Source organism: Aspergillus brasiliensis (genome assembly GCF_001889945.1).
Source record: "Aspergillus brasiliensis CBS 101740 unplaced genomic scaffold ASPBRscaffold_2, whole genome shotgun sequence".
NCBI lineage: Eukaryota > Fungi > Ascomycota > Eurotiomycetes > Eurotiales > Aspergillaceae > Aspergillus > Aspergillus brasiliensis.
The window spans coordinates 3758254-3776788 of NW_027137443.1; the positions used below are offsets into that span (position 1 = coordinate 3758254).

At 51.0% G+C, this 18535-nt stretch overlaps 8 protein-coding genes across 8 annotated transcripts; 3 read left to right on the forward strand and 5 right to left on the reverse strand.

Moving 5' to 3' along the window:
- Positions 1-226: 226 nt before the first annotated feature.
- Positions 227-1268, reverse strand: ASPBRDRAFT_72588 (amidohydrolase family protein; the record flags this gene model as incomplete). Its single annotated transcript, XM_067629174.1, has 2 exons — positions 227-1108; positions 1167-1268. 2 exons carry the CDS (start codon positions 1266-1268, stop codon positions 227-229), a joined length of 984 nt encoding a protein of 327 aa, XP_067483964.1.
- Positions 1269-1777: 509 nt separating this feature from the next.
- ASPBRDRAFT_204275 (uncharacterized protein) lies at positions 1778-2779 on the forward strand (the record flags this gene model as incomplete). Its single annotated transcript, XM_067621701.1, has 3 exons — positions 1778-1974; positions 2035-2130; positions 2201-2779. 3 exons carry the CDS (start codon positions 1778-1780, stop codon positions 2568-2570), a joined length of 663 nt encoding a protein of 220 aa, XP_067483965.1. The 3' UTR covers positions 2571-2779.
- A 183-nt stretch (positions 2780-2962) lies between these two features.
- Positions 2963-5742, reverse strand: ASPBRDRAFT_39189 (uncharacterized protein). The gene has a single exon (XM_067624094.1). The coding sequence runs from the start codon at positions 5334-5336 to the stop codon at positions 2982-2984; it is 2355 nt and encodes a 784-aa protein (XP_067483966.1). The 5' UTR covers positions 5337-5742; the 3' UTR covers positions 2963-2981.
- Positions 5743-7595: 1853 nt separating this feature from the next.
- Positions 7596-9345, reverse strand: ASPBRDRAFT_39191 (uncharacterized protein). Its single transcript, XM_067624095.1, has one exon. The coding sequence runs from the start codon at positions 9123-9125 to the stop codon at positions 7863-7865; it is 1263 nt and encodes a 420-aa protein (XP_067483967.1). The 5' UTR covers positions 9126-9345; the 3' UTR covers positions 7596-7862.
- Positions 9271-9853, reverse strand: ASPBRDRAFT_417009 (uncharacterized protein). Its single transcript, XM_067624629.1, has one exon. It carries the CDS (start codon positions 9770-9772, stop codon positions 9416-9418), a length of 357 nt encoding a protein of 118 aa, XP_067483968.1. The 5' UTR covers positions 9773-9853; the 3' UTR covers positions 9271-9415.
- Positions 9854-11618: 1765 nt separating this feature from the next.
- Positions 11619-13467, forward strand: ASPBRDRAFT_72591 (uncharacterized protein). Its single transcript, XM_067629175.1, has 4 exons — positions 11619-12432; positions 12490-12537; positions 12598-12690; positions 12756-13467. The coding sequence occupies exons 1-4, from the start codon at positions 11904-11906 to the stop codon at positions 13100-13102; spliced, it is 1017 nt and encodes a 338-aa protein (XP_067483969.1). The 5' UTR covers positions 11619-11903; the 3' UTR covers positions 13103-13467.
- A 1030-nt stretch (positions 13468-14497) lies between these two features.
- On the forward strand, positions 14498-15662 carry ASPBRDRAFT_117133 (polysaccharide lyase family 1 protein; the record flags this gene model as incomplete). Its single annotated transcript, XM_067617055.1, has 2 exons — positions 14498-15200; positions 15256-15662. The coding sequence occupies 2 exons, from the start codon at positions 14498-14500 to the stop codon at positions 15660-15662; spliced, it is 1110 nt and encodes a 369-aa protein (XP_067483970.1).
- Positions 15663-16051: 389 nt separating this feature from the next.
- Positions 16052-18060, reverse strand: ASPBRDRAFT_62818 (serine/threonine-protein kinase). Its single transcript, XM_067628390.1, has 4 exons — positions 17921-18060; positions 17428-17866; positions 16786-17363; positions 16052-16712 (listed from the first exon to the last, which is right to left on the reverse strand). Exons 2-4 carry the CDS (start codon positions 17646-17648, stop codon positions 16198-16200), a joined length of 1314 nt encoding a protein of 437 aa, XP_067483971.1. The 5' UTR covers positions 17649-17866; positions 17921-18060; the 3' UTR covers positions 16052-16197.
- Between the last annotated feature and the right edge of the window lie 475 nt (positions 18061-18535).

Here is an 18535-nt window from a genome sequence, read left to right on the forward strand (position 1 = left end):
TACTTGACTACTGATTCAGATAGGTTCCGTCCTACTACTAGTAGTTATACTAGTAGATATATATCACGGGACGCAACACATAGTAAGCCGCTGGCTGTGAGAGCCTGGAAATTACGATAACATAATCGTCACAAAGCTTGCATATTTATTAAAAAAAAAATATCTAGAGAAAAGCAAGACTATTCATAATAATACATTTTGATTATTCTTTATATTCAAATCATATTCAACCCGAATTCTCCATATTCAAGATCTCTTGGGCATTCCCCGAATAGATCTTCTTGATCATATCCTCATCAAACAGCTCCCGCAAGCCTGCCTCCATTCTCTCACTCAGGACAATGCAAGCGTTCTCTGGGGTGTATGGATAGTCACTTCCATACAGTAACCGGCCCGGCTCCCCGACGGTCAAATACCCCTTGATCAAGTCGGGGAACGGAAAGCCGGCCAGGTCAAAGTAAAATCGGGTTCGGAAGAGCTCTTTCACTCGGGCACTCGACGGGGAATCGGTCCGCCCCAAGATCAGCGTGGCAAATGCGGTAAACCGTTCCACGAGGGGCGGGATGGTGGCAGCACAATGAGAGACCAGGAAGGTCAGGTTCTGATACTTGTCCACTGTTCCCGTCAAAAGAAGATTGACCACAGCCCGAGTCGTGTCAAAGAAATACTCCATCATCGGGGTCGGATACTGGTCCAACGCCCTGGGGACACCGGCATGGCCGGGGGTACAACATTCCGTGGGATGCATGAAAATCACCGCTTTCCGCTCGTTGAGCTTGGCAAAGACAGGGTCTAGTTTGGGATCGCCAGGGTAATAGCCTTGCGCATTCGTCATGATCGCGAAACCCGCGGCGCCGAGCTCCAACGCCCGGTCGATCTCCTTCAAGCTCCCCTCCACGTTCGGCAATGGGAGAGCAGCAAAGAATCCAAATCGAGTGGAATATTTCGCGCAAATCTCTGCCATCTCGTCATTGGTCTCCCGGGTGATTTTGATTGCCAATTCGTCATCGTCAATTTTCAGGTACGTGCCCGGGGACGTGATACTGAGAATCGATTTAGAGATATTCAGCTTATCCATCAGCGCAATATGTCCTTCGGGGCTCCAGGCCTAGTGTCGTTTATCAGTTACCTCCTTAAATCCACTGTGAACGTTCAAGGTAACTCACGGGGATGGCAGGCATGCCATCGGGCTTTCCCCACCCATACTTCTCGCATGCCTTTCTCCAACCGTCGGGAACTACGTGGCAGTGGGTGTCAATTCTGTCCATCGTGAACGGCTCTTGGCGAAGATAGTGGCAGAAAGTGAGATTGAGCGTGAGTAACAAAAAAGGGGATGGAACTTTTGCACCTTTATAAAGATGTAGAGGAGGGCCGGTAATACACTGAAGAATAATTTGGAAAGCCTCTAATGCTGAATCCGGCTGAAGGGTGGTCGGATAACGGCACACGACTGGAGATCGCCTCATGCCGTTGGGCCGCCAAGAGACCGAACCCCGATATACAAAACCCAATGCAACGCCGAATGTCCCGAACAATTGACTCGATCCAAGGTTAATGCTGCACAAAAGTAGGTCCCGCATTTTGACACTGTCCCGCCATCCCCACGCGATCTGCAGTTGACGTTAGGGAGTTAGGGTAGACTGCCAGCATGCGGGGAAATATGGGGAAATGCGGGGGCTTCGTCATGACTCGAGGTGATTTAAATTGGATAAGAACGCTGGACACCCTGTAAGTCAAATGTCTACGCCAGGAGCATTTTAGAATTATATCCACAGTCATGGCGTTATTGAGTTTGCTTAATCTGGGAATTGGCCCGGTTAGCCTGTGCCTCGGAGCTATCGCAGTTGCTTTTATCGTCCTTCTCCTACAGTATGCCGTCGCCAGCCAGCGACCAAAGAATTTCCCCCCCGGTCCCCGAGGACTCCCTATTCTCGGTAACCTTCATCAACTGCCACTCCGAAAAGCATTCCTTCGGTTGGTCTTCATCGGTGCAAAGTGCGTCCCAGGATTAGGTTGACCGATTACTACTCTTAGACAGACGGAATGGACCAATGAATATGGCACCCTAATCGGGCTGAAGCTTGGCCCGGCCAATGTCGTAGTGCTCAATAGTTATCGCCATGTCAAGGAGTAAGTCGAGCAATTGCGGGACACCCCCTCCCTCGCGGAACCAGCGAGCTCACAGGAGACACTGTGCCAGACTCTTCGATAAGAGAGGAGCGAGCTATTCCAGTCGGCCGAATAACTACGTTGGTGGGGAGCTCATCTGCCCCAATGAGACCCATATCCTAGTAGCGCAGTACGGTCCCGGATGGCGGGCTCTCCGGAAGTCCGTCCAAGGGCTCCTGAGTGTGAACGCTGTTGATGCGTTATATCCCTTGCAGACCGCGGAGGCGACGCAGACTATGTGCCACCTCCTGGACGATCCGAGTGGCTACTATGACCATATCCGCCAAATATTCTACTGCCGTTATCCTGGCATCTGTGTTTGGCCAGCGAGGGGCGAGTTTCCAATCCCCGAAAGTGCAGGCATTGTACCACGGGTCACCAAGGAGAGATGTTGCCCATGATGCTATGTTTGATAGAAATGTTTTTGGTTTGAAAAGAAGTGTTGGCGAGATGTTCCGGACTCAGGTATGGATTGCAATCTCTGGTCTCTTCTCATTGCCTCCAACCCAGATTGCAATTCAAACATAGGGAGTGGATAAGGTCCTTTTCGCAACGGGTTCCTGACTTTGTTAAGGCACTGGGTGACATGATTGGCCCGTCTGACCTGCGCAAAATTTGCCAGACCAATGCGGAGGCTCTCTTCCGCTTCAAGGCATAGTTAGGGACGAAGAAATGAAATCTGAAAAGCTTTGAGCGGGCTGATATTCAACTCGTACAGTACTGGTACTACTTCATACAGTTCATAGATCATTCCATTGAGGCTAGAAGATGGCTATTGCTTCGTTACTACAATACCTCCCTGTATAATCTACCTATTCTTTAGAAACCCTTCCTCCTTCCTTCGCATACCACTCTCGCACCACCTCATCCAACTCCTTTCGCAGCACCTCTCGCTTTTCCGGGGGTACAAACGACTCCACTAGCATTTCAACAGCACCATCACCGTCCACCAGACTAATGCCTTTGCTATGATAATATTGCAACAACTCATCCGCAGTGAGATAGCCATGGCGGGATGTGTGGGTAGCCCCCTCGCTCAAGGGCTTCCCCCGACTCACCAGCTTCATCGCATCAAATACCATCTCAACTCCAATACCATACTGCTTCAACCCACATGCCAGCAGGGCAGTGGAGGGTCCGACTGGAGATGTTTGCCGATCTACCACATTGCCTAGCTGACCATATTCCTGGACTTGACTAAGGGCGTACCCGAAGTGAACTCCGGCGTTCTTGGTACCTCCAGAAGCCGGGAGGATGCCGCCAGTCAAAGCTAGGAGATGACGAGATGGAGAGGAAAAGTACTTATTGACATCCTGAGCTAGCTCCCCGCCCCCTAGCAGGGATACGCCCACGTCGATGAAGTGCTTCTGCAACAATTTGCCAACCGAGGCACCCTTCGAGCCTGGTATTTCCTGCACCAAGACTCCGTATGTGGCTTGCATCTGCTCAACGGTCATGTGCCGTGTGCCTTTGAAATTGTATTCCTTCAGTTTGCGACAGAGATGCTGGCGGTACAGCTCGCGTTCGAAAAACTCCAGCTCGCGCAGGTCGAAAGGCCGCGTATCAGTCCCGTTGGCAGGCGGTGCCTGTCTGCTGGAGTCCAGAAAGACGAAGGGCATATGGCCCTCGGCCAGGAGCCGCGGAACCAGGTCACTGGCGATCATGTGCGAGGCCACGTCTGCACCGAGAAAGATGGCGATCTGCAATGGCCTGGCAGGAGGCTCTCCGACCAGTGCATCGGCGATGCGGGCCGCGTGAGCAGCTGTGCGATCAATGGCGCTGACGTAGAAGTGCGTGCCACGGGTCAGCGAGCCCATGGTGTATAGACCGGGTTCGGATGCACAGAGGGTGTCGAAATCGACGTCAACCCCGCCCATCGGATGCGGGGTGAAGAGTCCCTTTTGGACGGCGGACTGGACGAGTGGCGATGGGATGCGATCCAGATGGCTCTCTTGCCCAGTCGCTTCGATGACATAGGATGCTTCGATGGGTCCGGCGGTAGTCTGGGCAATGAAGACACCTTCTTCATCATCCCAGTGGACAGCCTCTCCTGCCACAACACTCAATTGAGACGTTTCCATCAGGTTGAGTATCTGCTGGGCGTTCTGCACCGGCATCCCGTGGCGGTATCGCATCCACGGAGTGAGGAACTTGGTCATGAATAGTTTCTGACTTTCGAGAGGTAAACAACGCCAGTACCGCTCGACTAATGGGGCTGTGTGGCGGAGGACGGTCTGCCAATGGACATTTCCTTCCTTTGCTGCGTGCAGGTCTGCCCGTAGTTCGGCCAAGGGGGACGCATGTTTCTGTATCCAGGTCCAATCCCCTTTATTCACACCGTCGATTTCGTCCATAAGGCTGGTAGTGAGTTTGACAAGACCGTCTGCTGGGTTCGACTCGATGTCTCGGGCCAAGGTGTGAAGGGTGTAACGGCGCGGGTAGGGTTCAGGCTCGCCCTGGACTTTGGCGAGGCGGCCACTGCGCGACATGAATGTCATCGGGCCCTTGTGGCCGTTCTTGGAGAGGAACAGCGCAGCGTCAACAGCGGAGAGCCGCGATCCGATGATGAGGACTGAGGCATCGGTGGGGATGGTCTTGAGTTGAGATGTTGGCCACGGGCTGGGAAAGAAGCCCGGTTTATCAAGGAGATGTGTGTGAAAGGTTGATGTGAAGTTTCCCAGGGCCAACACGACAGACTGGGCAGCAAGATGGCTCCCACCTGCCAGTGACAAAGTGAAGCTCCCATCGTCATGACGGTCAATGTCAGATACTTCATCTTGAATGATCGAGATGTCCAAGCCTAACAATTGGGCTTGGGAAAGTATCTCGGACCACATCGCCTCAAGGTAGTCCCCATATTGGCTTCGGGATGGAAAAGGCCCACTGGCTAACTCGCTTCTCCACCTGGTGAAATGCTTGGGGTCGTTGTAATATAGACCCATCGTGTCCGTGTGCATGTTCAGGATCGTGCCGGTACAAGCGGCAGAGTATGCCAGTCCTGGACCAGGAGGCGAGGCTTTCTCGACCACGGTGATGGGAGGGATTTGCTTGCCATCCTTAGCATGCTGGATCAAACGAAGGAGCACTGCTATGCCACTGGCGCCAGCGCCTACTATGACAATGTCCTCTGTCGAGGAGTTGGTAGCGGAGGATAACGATGAACCCATTGTGAACGGTCAAGGACGAGTGATGGTTCAATTACAGAGAGAAATATCATTACAAGTGCCAATGTCAACAAAGTATTTATCCTTTCAGGATACGAGCACAGTTGGGTAGATAGCCAATCATTCAACTCGAGCATGCTGGTCCTAAACAGAACAGACAATGAGGGCTATTCTTAGACTAAGCTGCATCCTATCCCTTAACCAGCCTCGACATGCCTTTCAAAAGTCCGTCTCACGAATGGCCACAATATACAGCTGATCAGAAAGGCCAAGATCCCGTCGTCCGAGTATAGTCCGGGAGTCAGCACATGGCCATTTGCAACATCCACGGCCTCTGAAGCCACCCCCTCATCCAGTAGCTCCGCTGCCAGTCTATATTGCCAAGCGGTAAGCTGAGGGAGAGGAGAAAGAGATTCGCAATTAAACACCACCATTACACCGCATAAGACCCACTGATCTTCTTCTGCTTTCCCTCGTGATGGGGGCACTGAACGCCGAGTACGTCCGTTAAAAGAGGGAAACCGTGCCGAGAGGGATGATGTTATCGTCGAGAATACATCTTGTTACAAAATCGATTCTTCTAATGACAATGACGACAGACGCCATTCGGTTCAGCGACTGGTGGACTTTTCTACACGACACTCGGATGCGCTTCAAGCCGAATCACAATGTAACCCTCCATGTCTGGTCCAGGACGTGCGGCGGGCAGGATGCATGGGATGAATCCATCGCGTGTGAGGGTATAGTGTTCATACAGATGAAAATGGATTTTACGATGGTAGCAAAGAAATGGTGACTCACGGTGTAAGACTGGCTCACGTGGTGGCCTCGGTGTCACGAATTGGTAGAGACATACGCTTGTCTACACGGTCAACAAGGAGAATGAACTACCCTATAGTGTACAAGGAAGGTGGAAGCAGACGATTAAGGAACGTGCTATGATACAGGTCCCGAAAGATGCATTCAATACACTTATACGCCTAAGCGACCCTCACGATTCGTATTGGGTGGTCGCTATGCTGCAGAATTTGTCCTATTCAATTCTTGTACGTAAAAATATGGCGTCATGCACCGCCATGATGGCCTCTAATACATGCAAGTGAATTGGATATATCGACTGTGATTTTTCCGACATCCAGTATGAAGCCCCAACATAGTAAGCCTGAGGAGCAGAATTGGCACAGCCCTACCTAAGGGCCCCTGGGTTTCTTCACTCCTGCAGAAATGGTTGTCTTGGCAAGCTGAGAAAGTTATAATGTCTATTAGCCTGAAATGAAGGTCTGGAACAAGTGCAGATCGTCCATCCTCCTCAAACTCCGAACCAAAAAGATCGGCCCCGAGAGACACACCACCAAGGTTGATCGGGCCTGCAGGGCCCGTGTAGGGTTGGTCAGTTTCCGTCCTAGTGCTTGGCTAGCCGGCCTTGCATAACGTGCAGCTCAAATGGGATTGGACCTTCATCATCCGGATGTAGCCGCCGTCGGCGTGGGCGGGAGACTGGCCTTTAACTAAGATAGGAAGGACGGGCAATACATCTAGCGCACTAAACAGTTACAAATATAGATACGCCATAGGATAGCTGAGCTTGAAGGGACAATTGCGGGGAGACTGGACCAGGTCCCAATAAGACTTTCGCATCTCGATCATTGTCGCCAAGAACGCACAGTGGTTAAATATAGAATTCGGCGTACGCAAAAGTCCTGCGTATACGTTGTGCCGACTCCAGGTTCTTCGGCCAGTTAAACATGAGGGCAGCACTTGCTATGTCCAGCCAATCACTAGTGATTTCCATCAGCACCTCACTCGTGATGCAAATGAGATATCCCTTCGTCCGCTAGGGATGCTTACGCGAATGATGTCTGGAAATGGTGTCAGCGGAGGACTTGCCTTGGATCGAGGCAATGACAAAATTCGGACACTTATGTTCTCGCATCTATAGGGTGTTGCCTAGTCAGGCACGCCATCAACTCCTGCAAATGCGCGTCGCAGGAAATTAAAGCGTGTGGCAGAGCCCAGTGATGATTGGTCTTCGTCATCTTCTTCTGCCCTCCCCTCATGCACGGAAGAGGACGCAGCGGATGCAGCTACACGGATGAGGGGAAGAGATCGGGGAGATGCAGTCGCGGTGCAGATCTCACAGGGCCACGACGTTCTCCGCATCGGTCGGTCACGCATTTCATCGCAGGCCCGGAATGACCGTGATGCCAAGAAGACATCACGACTTGGCAGCCGGGGGTGAATCCTTTGGGCATCCTTCAGGAAGACCGCACAATTGAATGGAGCGGAAGTTGGGAGGAAATGCCTCGGATGACGGACTTCAGCGAGAACAGAGAAGGACTTTTTTCGCTTATGCTGTCATTTACAATATTTTCTATTCTTCTACGGTGTTTTCTCGGTCTGTAGATACACAATTTTACTCGGATTCTTCTCTGTCTCTCTCTCTCTCTCTCGTGCTTCTCTTCCCAGGAGACCCGCCAAGCCTCCTCACAAACAAGCTCACCGCGTCCCATTTCTCCCAAACATCACCAATCACACCTTGACTGGAACACGCCATCCTACTTTAGCTGTTCGCGCGCCCAGAAGGACCAAAGCCCCCAGTAAGATGGCCACGCCCGCCCACATCTGCGCTCCAATGTAACCATGCGCCTTGGCAACGAGCGCACCGCCCAATGGCGGCCCCGTCAGACACGCGAAACTGACGATGGTGAACCCCATGCCGATCCGTGTTCCAGCCCTACTCAGGTCCGTAATCAAGCTTGACAGCGTCGGCGGCCACATGCCTTGGAGTCCGTTGGCGCAAAATCCGTACAACACCGCAAAGACATAGAGCCCCGCTGAGGAGTGGACCGCCGCCCAACAGAGCATCAACACGCCGGCGGCCACCGCCAGGGGAATAATGGTGTTGAGCGGACCCAGATGAAAGGACGCTAAGTATGCGGGCACCAATCGACCCAGGACGGCCGCGCCGTTCAGCACAATGATCAGGTTCGTGGACTCGGAGTAGCTGAAGCCAATGACCGTCCGTCCGAATGCGCCCAGGTAGTACACCGCAAAATACATGCCCCAAAAATTGAGCCAGATCCCCACGATGAAGAGCGTGTACACGGGCTCACGAAAGGCAGCTAGCTCCACGAGAGGTCCGGACTTGCGCGGCGGGAGTCGTGTCTGTAGAAGAGCGATGGCTGGGAGGCTGGTGGCGAGCATGACGAATCCCACGACACGCATCGTCCAGCCAAACCCGAGCGTCGGCAGCAGGCCCTTCACCAGGCCGGGGAAGACCATGCCCCCGGTCCCGCTGCCAACCAGGGCAAAGGCCACCGCGAAGACGCGTCGTTGGTCAAAGTACGTGGCCACCAGGCCCATGGTCGGGCAGAACTGTAAGCCGCTCCCCAGCCCCGTGCAGAGTCCCTGGGCGAGGATGAGCTGCCAGTAACGGGTGGCGAGCGAGGTCATGAAGACCCCCAGCACCTGCAGGAGGACGCCGGCGCAGAAGACCAGACGGAACTGGCCAGCGTCAAGGGCGCGGCCGGAAAAGGTGCCGACAAAGAAGATGAGGAAAATTTGAATCGACCCCACCCACGAGATGGCGGACTCGGACACCCCCAGCGCATTTTGGTAGTAAGATTGAAAGACGCCGAAGCTGGCCAGGTAGCCCCAGGTGTTGAAGCATACCAGATGGCCCATGACAGATTGAGTCCATGCCTTCAGCCCCCCGTCAGGCGGTGGTTTGACTGGGGGAGGAGAAAGAGGGATCTGTACTTGGGACACATCGTCGCTACTTTTTTCGGTCATGATGGGTTTTCCGAGCAGCAGAGCAGGTGTGGGCACTTAGGTGGTGGGATATGACAGTGGGATGCAAATAGATGTCTTCTGGGTGCTATTTCAACCTACCAGTGGGGTGCTGTGTGTGCCATTATCAAGCTGATGCATGCGCTACTTGGTCCTAAGTAGGCCAGACCCTCCATGATTCCGCTCTTCGCGCTAGAAGATAATAGCCGAGGGGTTATAGTGAGCCATATACCTGCACCGGTCTTTACCCCGAAGTATCCTTGACTGCATGTGCAGTGTAATAGCGCATAAGCTTAGCCTGGTACCCGTGATGTGGGGGGCTTGTTCGCTGCTATGGATGGCTCTGCATGTAAAATATTTTTACACTTGTTAGCACATACGTCGGGGTTTCGTGGCCTCAGTTGAAGGGCCCAGATCCTGAAGTTGGATACCCTGTCAGACCGGACAGGCTGGTCTGGTTTTGCCGATACGAAATAGGATAAGTAGTCATTCAATGAGTCAAGGGCTTGCGCTGATCTTAGACACAATGAGCATACCAGCTCCGCCCTGCAGATCTGTTGAAAGAATGCCTCTACTACCCCCAATTCGAGAAAGTAAGCTACTGCAAGTACTAAGCCGTTTCTGTATTGGGTAGTCATTCTCTTTGTCATGGATATTGCAAATCCGACTGCTAAACTTGTTGTAGACTACAGTATGCTTAACGTCAACACTCCCAGTCTTCCTTTCTGGCACTTGCTAGTGTGTCTATTGAAAGAAGAACAAGGGCTCTAAAGTTCTCCTATTAGGCCTGTGTGCGTGATCATTCATCTATTATTATGCGCCCTTGCTACTGTCTACCTTCGCAAACCCTATTCCAGTGATGTTATCTTGATTTTCTTCTTGCGAAACGACTTTACAAGAAAGGTAAGTTGTGATTGATACGTTGTCGTTCCGAACTGAAGCTATGTGCTTACCGTCTCGATCCCGTCTCAAGTTCAGGTCATCAGCCGACTGACTGCTCAGATACCTCCTAGTACAGAAAGTCTGCAAGTTGGTTCGCATCGCAGAGGTGAGTGTCACTGTATCAATTTTCACTAATACCACTAGTTTTTGCCTGACATTGTGCAATTCAGTCGAAGTCCAGATTGTAGCGGCCGCAGATATTTCACAACTGATAGTCCGAAATGTAACAAGCATCAGGCAGGTGTGCAAGAAAGAGCCCGGGCCCCGCTATGAATCTGGAAAAACATTTACGACACGGATCAGGCGCCTTTATGTGTTTCTTGAAGGGTAATCCTTCGTTGGTGCCAAGTCAAACATGCCACAAAATGCTAGACGACAGATTGCACCGACAAACCATATATAGGGCGATCTCCAGTGGAATCAGACTTGATAGTTAAAAGACGTTGAGCATATGCAGGACGCAGGCACTTGAGAAACTCTTGGTGCCCGCGCCCTGTCTCCTGAAGTCAACGATGTCTATTAAGTCTGCACACGCTGACAAACGTATCACTGCAGATTCCAACTACTGCGACCGGCCCCGTATGTATAGATTACAGAACAGGGATGTCACTTGCTCGCGACTGTTGCCATACCTTGTCTGCTCGATCAAATGCATTGTGTAGGTCATGGGCATTGCCGGGCCGGGAAAACTGTGAATAGATGCTTGTGTGAGTACAATGAGCAATCGTTATATGCCACTCTATAGCCTTATCTGCAGCGTACAAGGACTACCGGTTATTCAGACGTGTTGAGAATGATAAATGATCTGAAACTCAGCTTTGCACACCTCTTCTTATGTTGGGTTCATACGTTGGATTTAAGTTTGTCTTCTGTGGGGCTCAGTGGTTATTTGCTTCTCATTGAGGTTTGACATGTGGAACATGACCTTACTGGTTATCGCCTGTGACTGAAATATATTCCCATAGCCACAGCTGAGTTGGTACAGAAGTGGATTTCAACATCCATCATCCATTCGATGTATCATAGCCTAGATACACATTGATGACCCAGATCAGCCTTTCGTAGTGGTGCTCACGTAGACGGCACGGGAAGAATGTCACGAATAGGCGACTGGATAATGTATATCAGCTATACTTCATGAAATAAGGGCGCAATACAAACGCCTTGTATACTATTCGATGTCATAGATTGTGGAGTTATTACTAGTATATCCTGCATATGTTGGCGTAATATATATTATCCGTTCCCGCAAATGGATCAATCTATATCCGTGGCCCACCATCATCAAGATTCTATATTGAATGCCACTACTACTTATGACTGAGCTGGTGATACCGATTACTGTACTCAAGACAAGTTCAATAGCTCCATCTTTGTGGTAGTGGCCAGCATGAGGCAGAATCAGCTTCATCGGCAGTGACTCGCTCGCCCACTTCCGAGCTGCTCACAACATCCTCGGCATATCCATATCTGACTAGTCCGTCACTAGCCGGATGTATGAATAAGCAGCATTCTGTCCGTCCACTTTGATTTCCCTGGCATTTCCTAGACAATCTGGGTCCTTGTGCTTCTCTCGGCAGTTCATTGCTTGCTTCAACGTCACAAATGACATCGTGGTTGGTTTGAAGGGTGGGGTTTGCTCCCCGATATATGCACATCTAGATCCGTAATTCCGACCACGCTTGATTCCCATTTACTTTAGCATGACTAGCCAAGTCAACCTTTTGAAGATGCTGAATCATTTATCGCCCCGCCGCGGGACTTCTTAACTCGGAGCTTTCGTCTCACTGTCCACCGCGAAATCGCACCCATCCTGAACCAAACAACTGATCCTCAACCATGATAACATCGATGACCCCGCGCACGATTGCCGTACTCGGCGCAACGGGCAACCAAGGGAGCGGCGTCGTCCGCGCCTTATTGCACCAAAACCCGCCTCACTCGGCCCCCTTCAGCATCCGTGCTGTGACACGCGACCCGAGTTCCCCCCAAGCAGAACGACTCCGCGCCGCTTATCCCGAAGAACATGCCTCCGGCCGGCTCGAGATCGTGCCTGGCGACGTATATGACGTCACAAGCCTAGAGCGTGCCTTTGACAGTGTCTGGGGGGTGTTTGCAGTCACGAATAATCGCCTCCCCCGGCAAATGATCGAAACCGAAGAGGACATGAAGCATGAGCTGGTAGCGGGACGAAATATCGTGGCCGCCGCCGAGGTATCCGGAGTGCATCACTTTGTCATCAGCAGTCTACCCAATATCGCGGAGGCGAGTAAGGGGCGGTTTCAGAAGGTATTTCATTTCGACCATAAATTTCAGATTGAGCAATTAGCAAGGAGGGAGCTGGCCGCTGTGACGGCTTTACGGCCTGGTGAGTAGCTCGTCCCGAGGAGAACCGATGTTTTAGGGCTTGGGCTGACACGCGAAGGGTTGTTTTACACGAATGTACAGTGGGCGCAGTACTGTCGGCGAAATGGTAGGCATATATGATCCTACAGGCAAACTTAGGGCAATACTGATGATCTTTATTGTGCAGAAGACGGGACCGCCCGTTTCTGTCCGCCGGTTCCTGGCGACAAAGCCGCAGACTGGACAGATCCAAGCTATGATATCGGTGTATATGCAGCTGGCAAGTCAAACTGACTACCACCCCATCTATCTTGCGATGGTCGCTAACGGTCATTGATCATGTAGAAGTGTTTGCTTTGGGACCTGAACGGACCGCCTCAAAAGTCTACCCCGTCGTTGGTCCTAAGATCCGGTTTGCCGATTTCTCGGCCATATTCTCGACCATGCGATCTCAATCAGCAATATATGACCCCATCACCCTGGATGACTGGGGTGCCACAGTTGCCCGTACGGTAGGCAAGGGCTATGAAGAGGATATCAGGCAGATGATGGAATGGATTACCGTTGCGCCAGATGAGAAGGTTTGCTACGGCACCATGGACCCCCAAGAGGATCGCTCCTACGCGGATCTTGGAGTACGGGCTAGTACATTTGAGGAGTGGTTGGAGAGGTCTGGATGGCATGGACCATGAACTTCTCCATCGGTGAAAAATAAGACATTGTATTTGATCAGGATCGTGGGGGATGTATACCCAAAGCCGTAAGGGCCTGTGGTGCGGGAATTACTGATGGTATCAAATTGACCAAGTATAGTTGAAATCCCAAATGCCGCATCTTAGCTCCTATGTGAGCAATATATTTGCAGTCAACGTATGACATGGAATTCACAACTGGCATGGACATTGTAGACTAGTGAAGTAACTTAAATGATGTGAAAAGACATTTGTCAGCGGAGAAACCAACATCATATCGTCAATTCCCCGACTTGGGTGGAGAGCCCGAGTCATGTCTCCCGGCGTTAACTGTTTGGAGGATCTCCGGTGGCACTGTGATCCTGATACACCCATTCTCCACAGGAGCTTTTCAGACACGTCTTAGCGCTTATGGCCTTTATGCAACAGGGAATGGAAAATCATATTGCCAGTGTCTGTGCTTGGTGGGCTCATGCCAATGACTTCAGAGACATTAAAGTGAACAGAGTATCAACTGATAATGCTATCATTGCGAAGATCCATACCTGCGGGTCCCGCAAAGTATGACCCCTAAGGAAAAGAGGAGAAGCTACCCTTGAATTGCATGGGCAATGCTCAAACAACTAAGCGCCACTAGGTTTGACATGCCCCTGAGCGAGTCAGTTGTGCTGAGGGTCCATGCTTGGCGCCCCGCTAACCGTCACGGCATTAACTACCGAGCCATTCTATCCATACTACGGAGTACGGATCACGGAGTCCGCTCGGAGGATAGTAGCTATATGATGTTGATCCCAGCCTATTCAGTTGCTTTAGACCGGCACTAGACTAGATGCACCGGCATTCGGCGTTAATATTGCCCCAAGCGCGACGCCGAAGAGAGTTCTCTGGATAAGAAAGCTCAGACTGGACCCTCAGTGCATGACTAGTGGGTTGAAACACGGGAATTCCGAGACTCGAGACGAGGGAACCGGCGGTTGGCACGGAGCACTGTCCGCATCGTGCTCGCAACCCCTACACCATTCGGGTTGACACTGTCTGACCAGCGGAAAATTGAAGGGACATGACCTCAATCCTGCAGCTAGCATATCCCGCTGAAGAACGCATGCCCACTTGCTGGGACTACATTGGTGGACTTAACATGTAAACCCATTAGTTGTTTGTCTGGGAAATAAGAGGATTGACGGCCAAGGGGATAGAGTTTTTGATATAGTGGCTGAAGGCACGACTGTCCAAAATAGCGGCATGTGAATGTTCTTCAATAGACATGCTAGGCGCATAAATACATTGTAGAGAATCTCCTCCACGGCTACTCACAGACACATCCAAAAACATCGTTCAGGGCATACCCGACTTCTCAATATGAGGTCCTACCTTCCTTCCACGATCGTGGCCTTGATGGCTGTCGCGCATCACGCCAAAGCGCAGTCCTCCATTGTCTCCGGAACTGCTCCTGGCTTCGCGGCGGGCGTGACGGGAGGAGGGGACGCGACTCCGGTCTATCCGACAACGATCGACGAGCTGAAAGAGTACCTCACCTCCTCTTCGCCCCAGAACATCGTTATCGAGGGCACCTTCGACTTCGTTGGGTCTGAGGGCACGGAAACCCTGCAGGCCTGTAACATCTATGATTGCACGCCGGATAACGGCGGACAGGCCCTTCTCAATACACTGAGTGGATGCGGTGACACCTCGACCTACGACGTGACCATTGACGTTGCGGGCGTCGAGGGCATCAATGTCGCCTCCGACAAAACCCTGGTCGGCAAAGGGACTGACGCTGTGCTCAATGGCAAGGGCCTGCGGTTTGTGGGCGTCTCCAACATCATCATTCAGAACATCGAGATCACCAACCTCAACCCGAAGTATGTTTGGGGAGGAGATGCTCTTGTGTTTTCCGACACCAATCAGATCTGGATCGACCATGTCACCACCTCCTCACTAGGCCGCCAGCACTATAGCTTTGGAGAAGAGAGCGACAACGCTATCACCATCTCCAATAGCTTCATCAACGGGAAGACTGACTACTCTGCTACTTGCGATGGACACACGTACTGGGGCCTCGAGCTGGTCGGCTCCAGTGACCTAATCACCTTTTACAGTGAGTGTCAACTGCTGCCTTTGCCTCTTGCTTGCCGATACTAATGGCAATATAGAAAACTATGTCTACTACACATCCGGCCGCAGTCCCGCCCTCAGCGGCAATACACTCTTCCACGCAGTCAACAATGTGTGGGAAGATAACAGCGGACACGCCATCGAAGGCACCGACAACGGCATGGGACTTTACGAAGGCAACGTGTTCAACAATGTCCCAACTATTGTGGCCAGCGGCTTTGTTGGTCAGCTCTTCAGCTCCGAGTCAGCCGATCTTAGCCAATGCGAGACATACCTGGGTAGAGAGTGTGTGACCAATGCTTACACTAGCTCTGGTTCTTTTGACTACGATGACGATGGATTCTTTGTTGATTTTGAGGACTTGACCATTGTCTCTGCGGCCTCCGCCTCTTCGATGGAGAGTAGCGTTCCCTCGGACGCTGGTAACACTCTCAGCAGCACCTAAGCGGTGTCAGAGCGTATAGCTAGGGGAGATATTTGAGTTTCCTTTGGTGTGGATATGCTATGTGAACTGATATCGTGATAATTGACACGCATGCAACTCATGAATTTGATATAGGAGTGATTTTTTTTTAATTTAATTTGATGAGCATAATCGGGTCATGCGAAGTGGTCGTATGACGTCGCTGAGAAGGTAACTAAACCCTCCCAACCGGACCTGCTCGCTCGTTGTGAGTATAACGCAGACGCTAGTAATAGTACTATACTAACTTAACTGGGTAGCTAACTGCTCCCACAAGAAGGGAGGTGCATTCCTAGGTTGTAAGTTACAGGTGATAGTTAGATGGAGTGAGGCTCGAAAGTATCTAAGAAACATTGACTACTTGTGATGTTACGCTCTTTAGTACAAAACCGTACCCTTGATATGCACTTTCAGAGCGTTCGGTTGATATTTCTCAGTAGTCTAAGACAGCATAGGAGAGCCCATTAGTAGAGTACTACCATGCGAAAGATGAGGACAACACCAGACACAATTCTAATTAGTTGCGCCCAACATCAATGCTGCGGAACCATGGATGAGCCAGAATCTCTGCAGGGGATGGCCTCTTGGCGGGATCATATTGTAAAATCCATCCAATGAGCGCTTTCACTTCGTCGGCTTCCTTCCCATCAATATCCGGATTGGTCGAATCGAACTGTTCCTCCATGGATATCTGGTCGATCATAAGCGGTTCCTTGCCCGGAGCGACTCCCCCAAGTTGGCAATTGAACAGCTTCCTCTCGGGTGTAAAGTAAAGTGAGGAGTTCTTCCAATGCTTGAATAAGTCGTCGGGAAGGGGACCTAGCCGGTCTATAAAGGAGAGAATATGATCATCATCTTCATACTTGGATGCTGGTACGCAGAACAGGGGCTCTCCAGAGATAAGCTCAAAGACAAGGCAGCCGAAACTCCAAACATCAAGGGTGTTATTGACAGCCCCAGTAAGAACCAACTCCGGCGCCCGAAGGCCCATAGGGGTAACAGGCTTTGTTGGTGGATCTGTGAAGAAATATGCTGTTCATGGAGAGCAAAAATGAGCATGAAGAATCGTCACAGGAAAGAGATACTCAAAGCGTGAGGGACTCACCACCGCCCATATCGGACAATTTCACCCTGAAATTTTCAGCGTAATTGGTAAAGGGAGCCAGTGGCTGCGCAACACAAAGATATCGAGGCGCCCATCTATCCTCTTTGCCATCTAGCCTCTTTACTGGGGGCGAGATTGATTCGGCTTCTATATCTTCCTTTTGACGGAGCACATCCTCGGGTGTTGAATCGATGTCCTTAAGAGTAAAGAGGATGTTTCCTGGCTGGAAATCTCCATGCGCGATGCCATTTTGGTGCAAAAATGCCAGAGCCTCGAGGGATTGCTTCAAAATGCTCTTTGCCATCCAAGGCGGATAGCGTATTCTCATTCCCCACTTCCGAGGCTTAAACTGTGGTAGCTCCTCGACCATAGAATTGACACTTGGACCCATGGGCTCGAATACCAGACATTTGTGAACACCATTAGGACCGCGGTGTTCAAACTCGCCTAGCAGTCGCGTTATGTAGCCGGCGGCTTCTACCGGCGCGGCTTTGATGATGTGTCGTAGGACGCTTAGCTCTGCTGTCGATTCAGAGAGTTCTGACACAAGAACCTTCAGAGCGACATATCTACTTTTTCTGGAAGGCTTTAGTAACGACCACATACAGCATGGCGAGCTGGGAACGCTAAAGAGGAACGTACTTCAGGTCACGAGCGAGCCAAACCGTTGAGTATGAGCCCTCACCCAGCTTTCGGATGACCTTGTACTGGCCATTATTGAAGACGTCGCCGAGAATGACGGGATGATAACCACCTGGATGGTAATCCTCGATCCATTCGCAGGGCAACGTAATAGTTTCAAATCTCCGCTCATCATTTCTCGGAGCCCTCGATGGTGGGGTGGGAGGAGGCGAGATACTCATACCCGCGGCGGGAATGCGCTACCGTGACGGTTAAAGGACACACAACAGCGATATGGAGCTTCAAAAGCTTCTCTCCAATTATCGATCGAAGTGGATAGTTGGGACGAAAGCGTTGCGCGGCGGCTCGTATGGGGATTTAGAATTTCTCACACCCAACGACCCGTTGTTGAACATAAGGTAGTTTCATATAATGGAGCTGTTCATTTCTGTTTATTTGACTAAATGCAAGTAAGCTGGGGCCTCTGAAAGAGGATACTTTTCTTTGGCGTTACATCTCTTCTCCCGAGTCTTCATAGATTTGATGAAATATGGACTTTGTTCAAGGCTAGATGCATGGGCCTACTTGAATGTGACGGCCACTTCTTGGCTAATAAACAATAAGTGATGGATGTAAGTGATGACAGGAGCAATGGCCCCAGGGGCGCAGCGGTGGGAGCGAGACGCGTGCCAGAAGAAAGATGCCCCAGGCAAGAAGATGAGGTTGCCTCGAGTCACGTGAGCAACACCGCTCCCCGATGGTGATTTATGGATTATTATGCTCGGTAACGAGGTGATTCAGGGATGTTTGAGGGGTTTCCCCCCTACTTGATACAACAGCTTGCAGATCACGTAAAACTATGAGCTCTTCAAATATGAGATCATGTGTATGAGCTTATTCTGAATCAGGAAGTCTCTGACTCTATCATAACTGTTTTCCAGCTCCGGTCCGACACCGCCGCACTTATTTATATTCCTGTCGCAAATCGTAACTGTATCCCTTCAATAACTTTGCTTCCAATCCCAACCTGATCATCAGACATCGTACAAACAGGGACTAAACACTGACAGAACGGGAAAATATTTGTGCTCGACCGAAAGAAAATCAACCAAAAAAAAAAAAAAAAAAA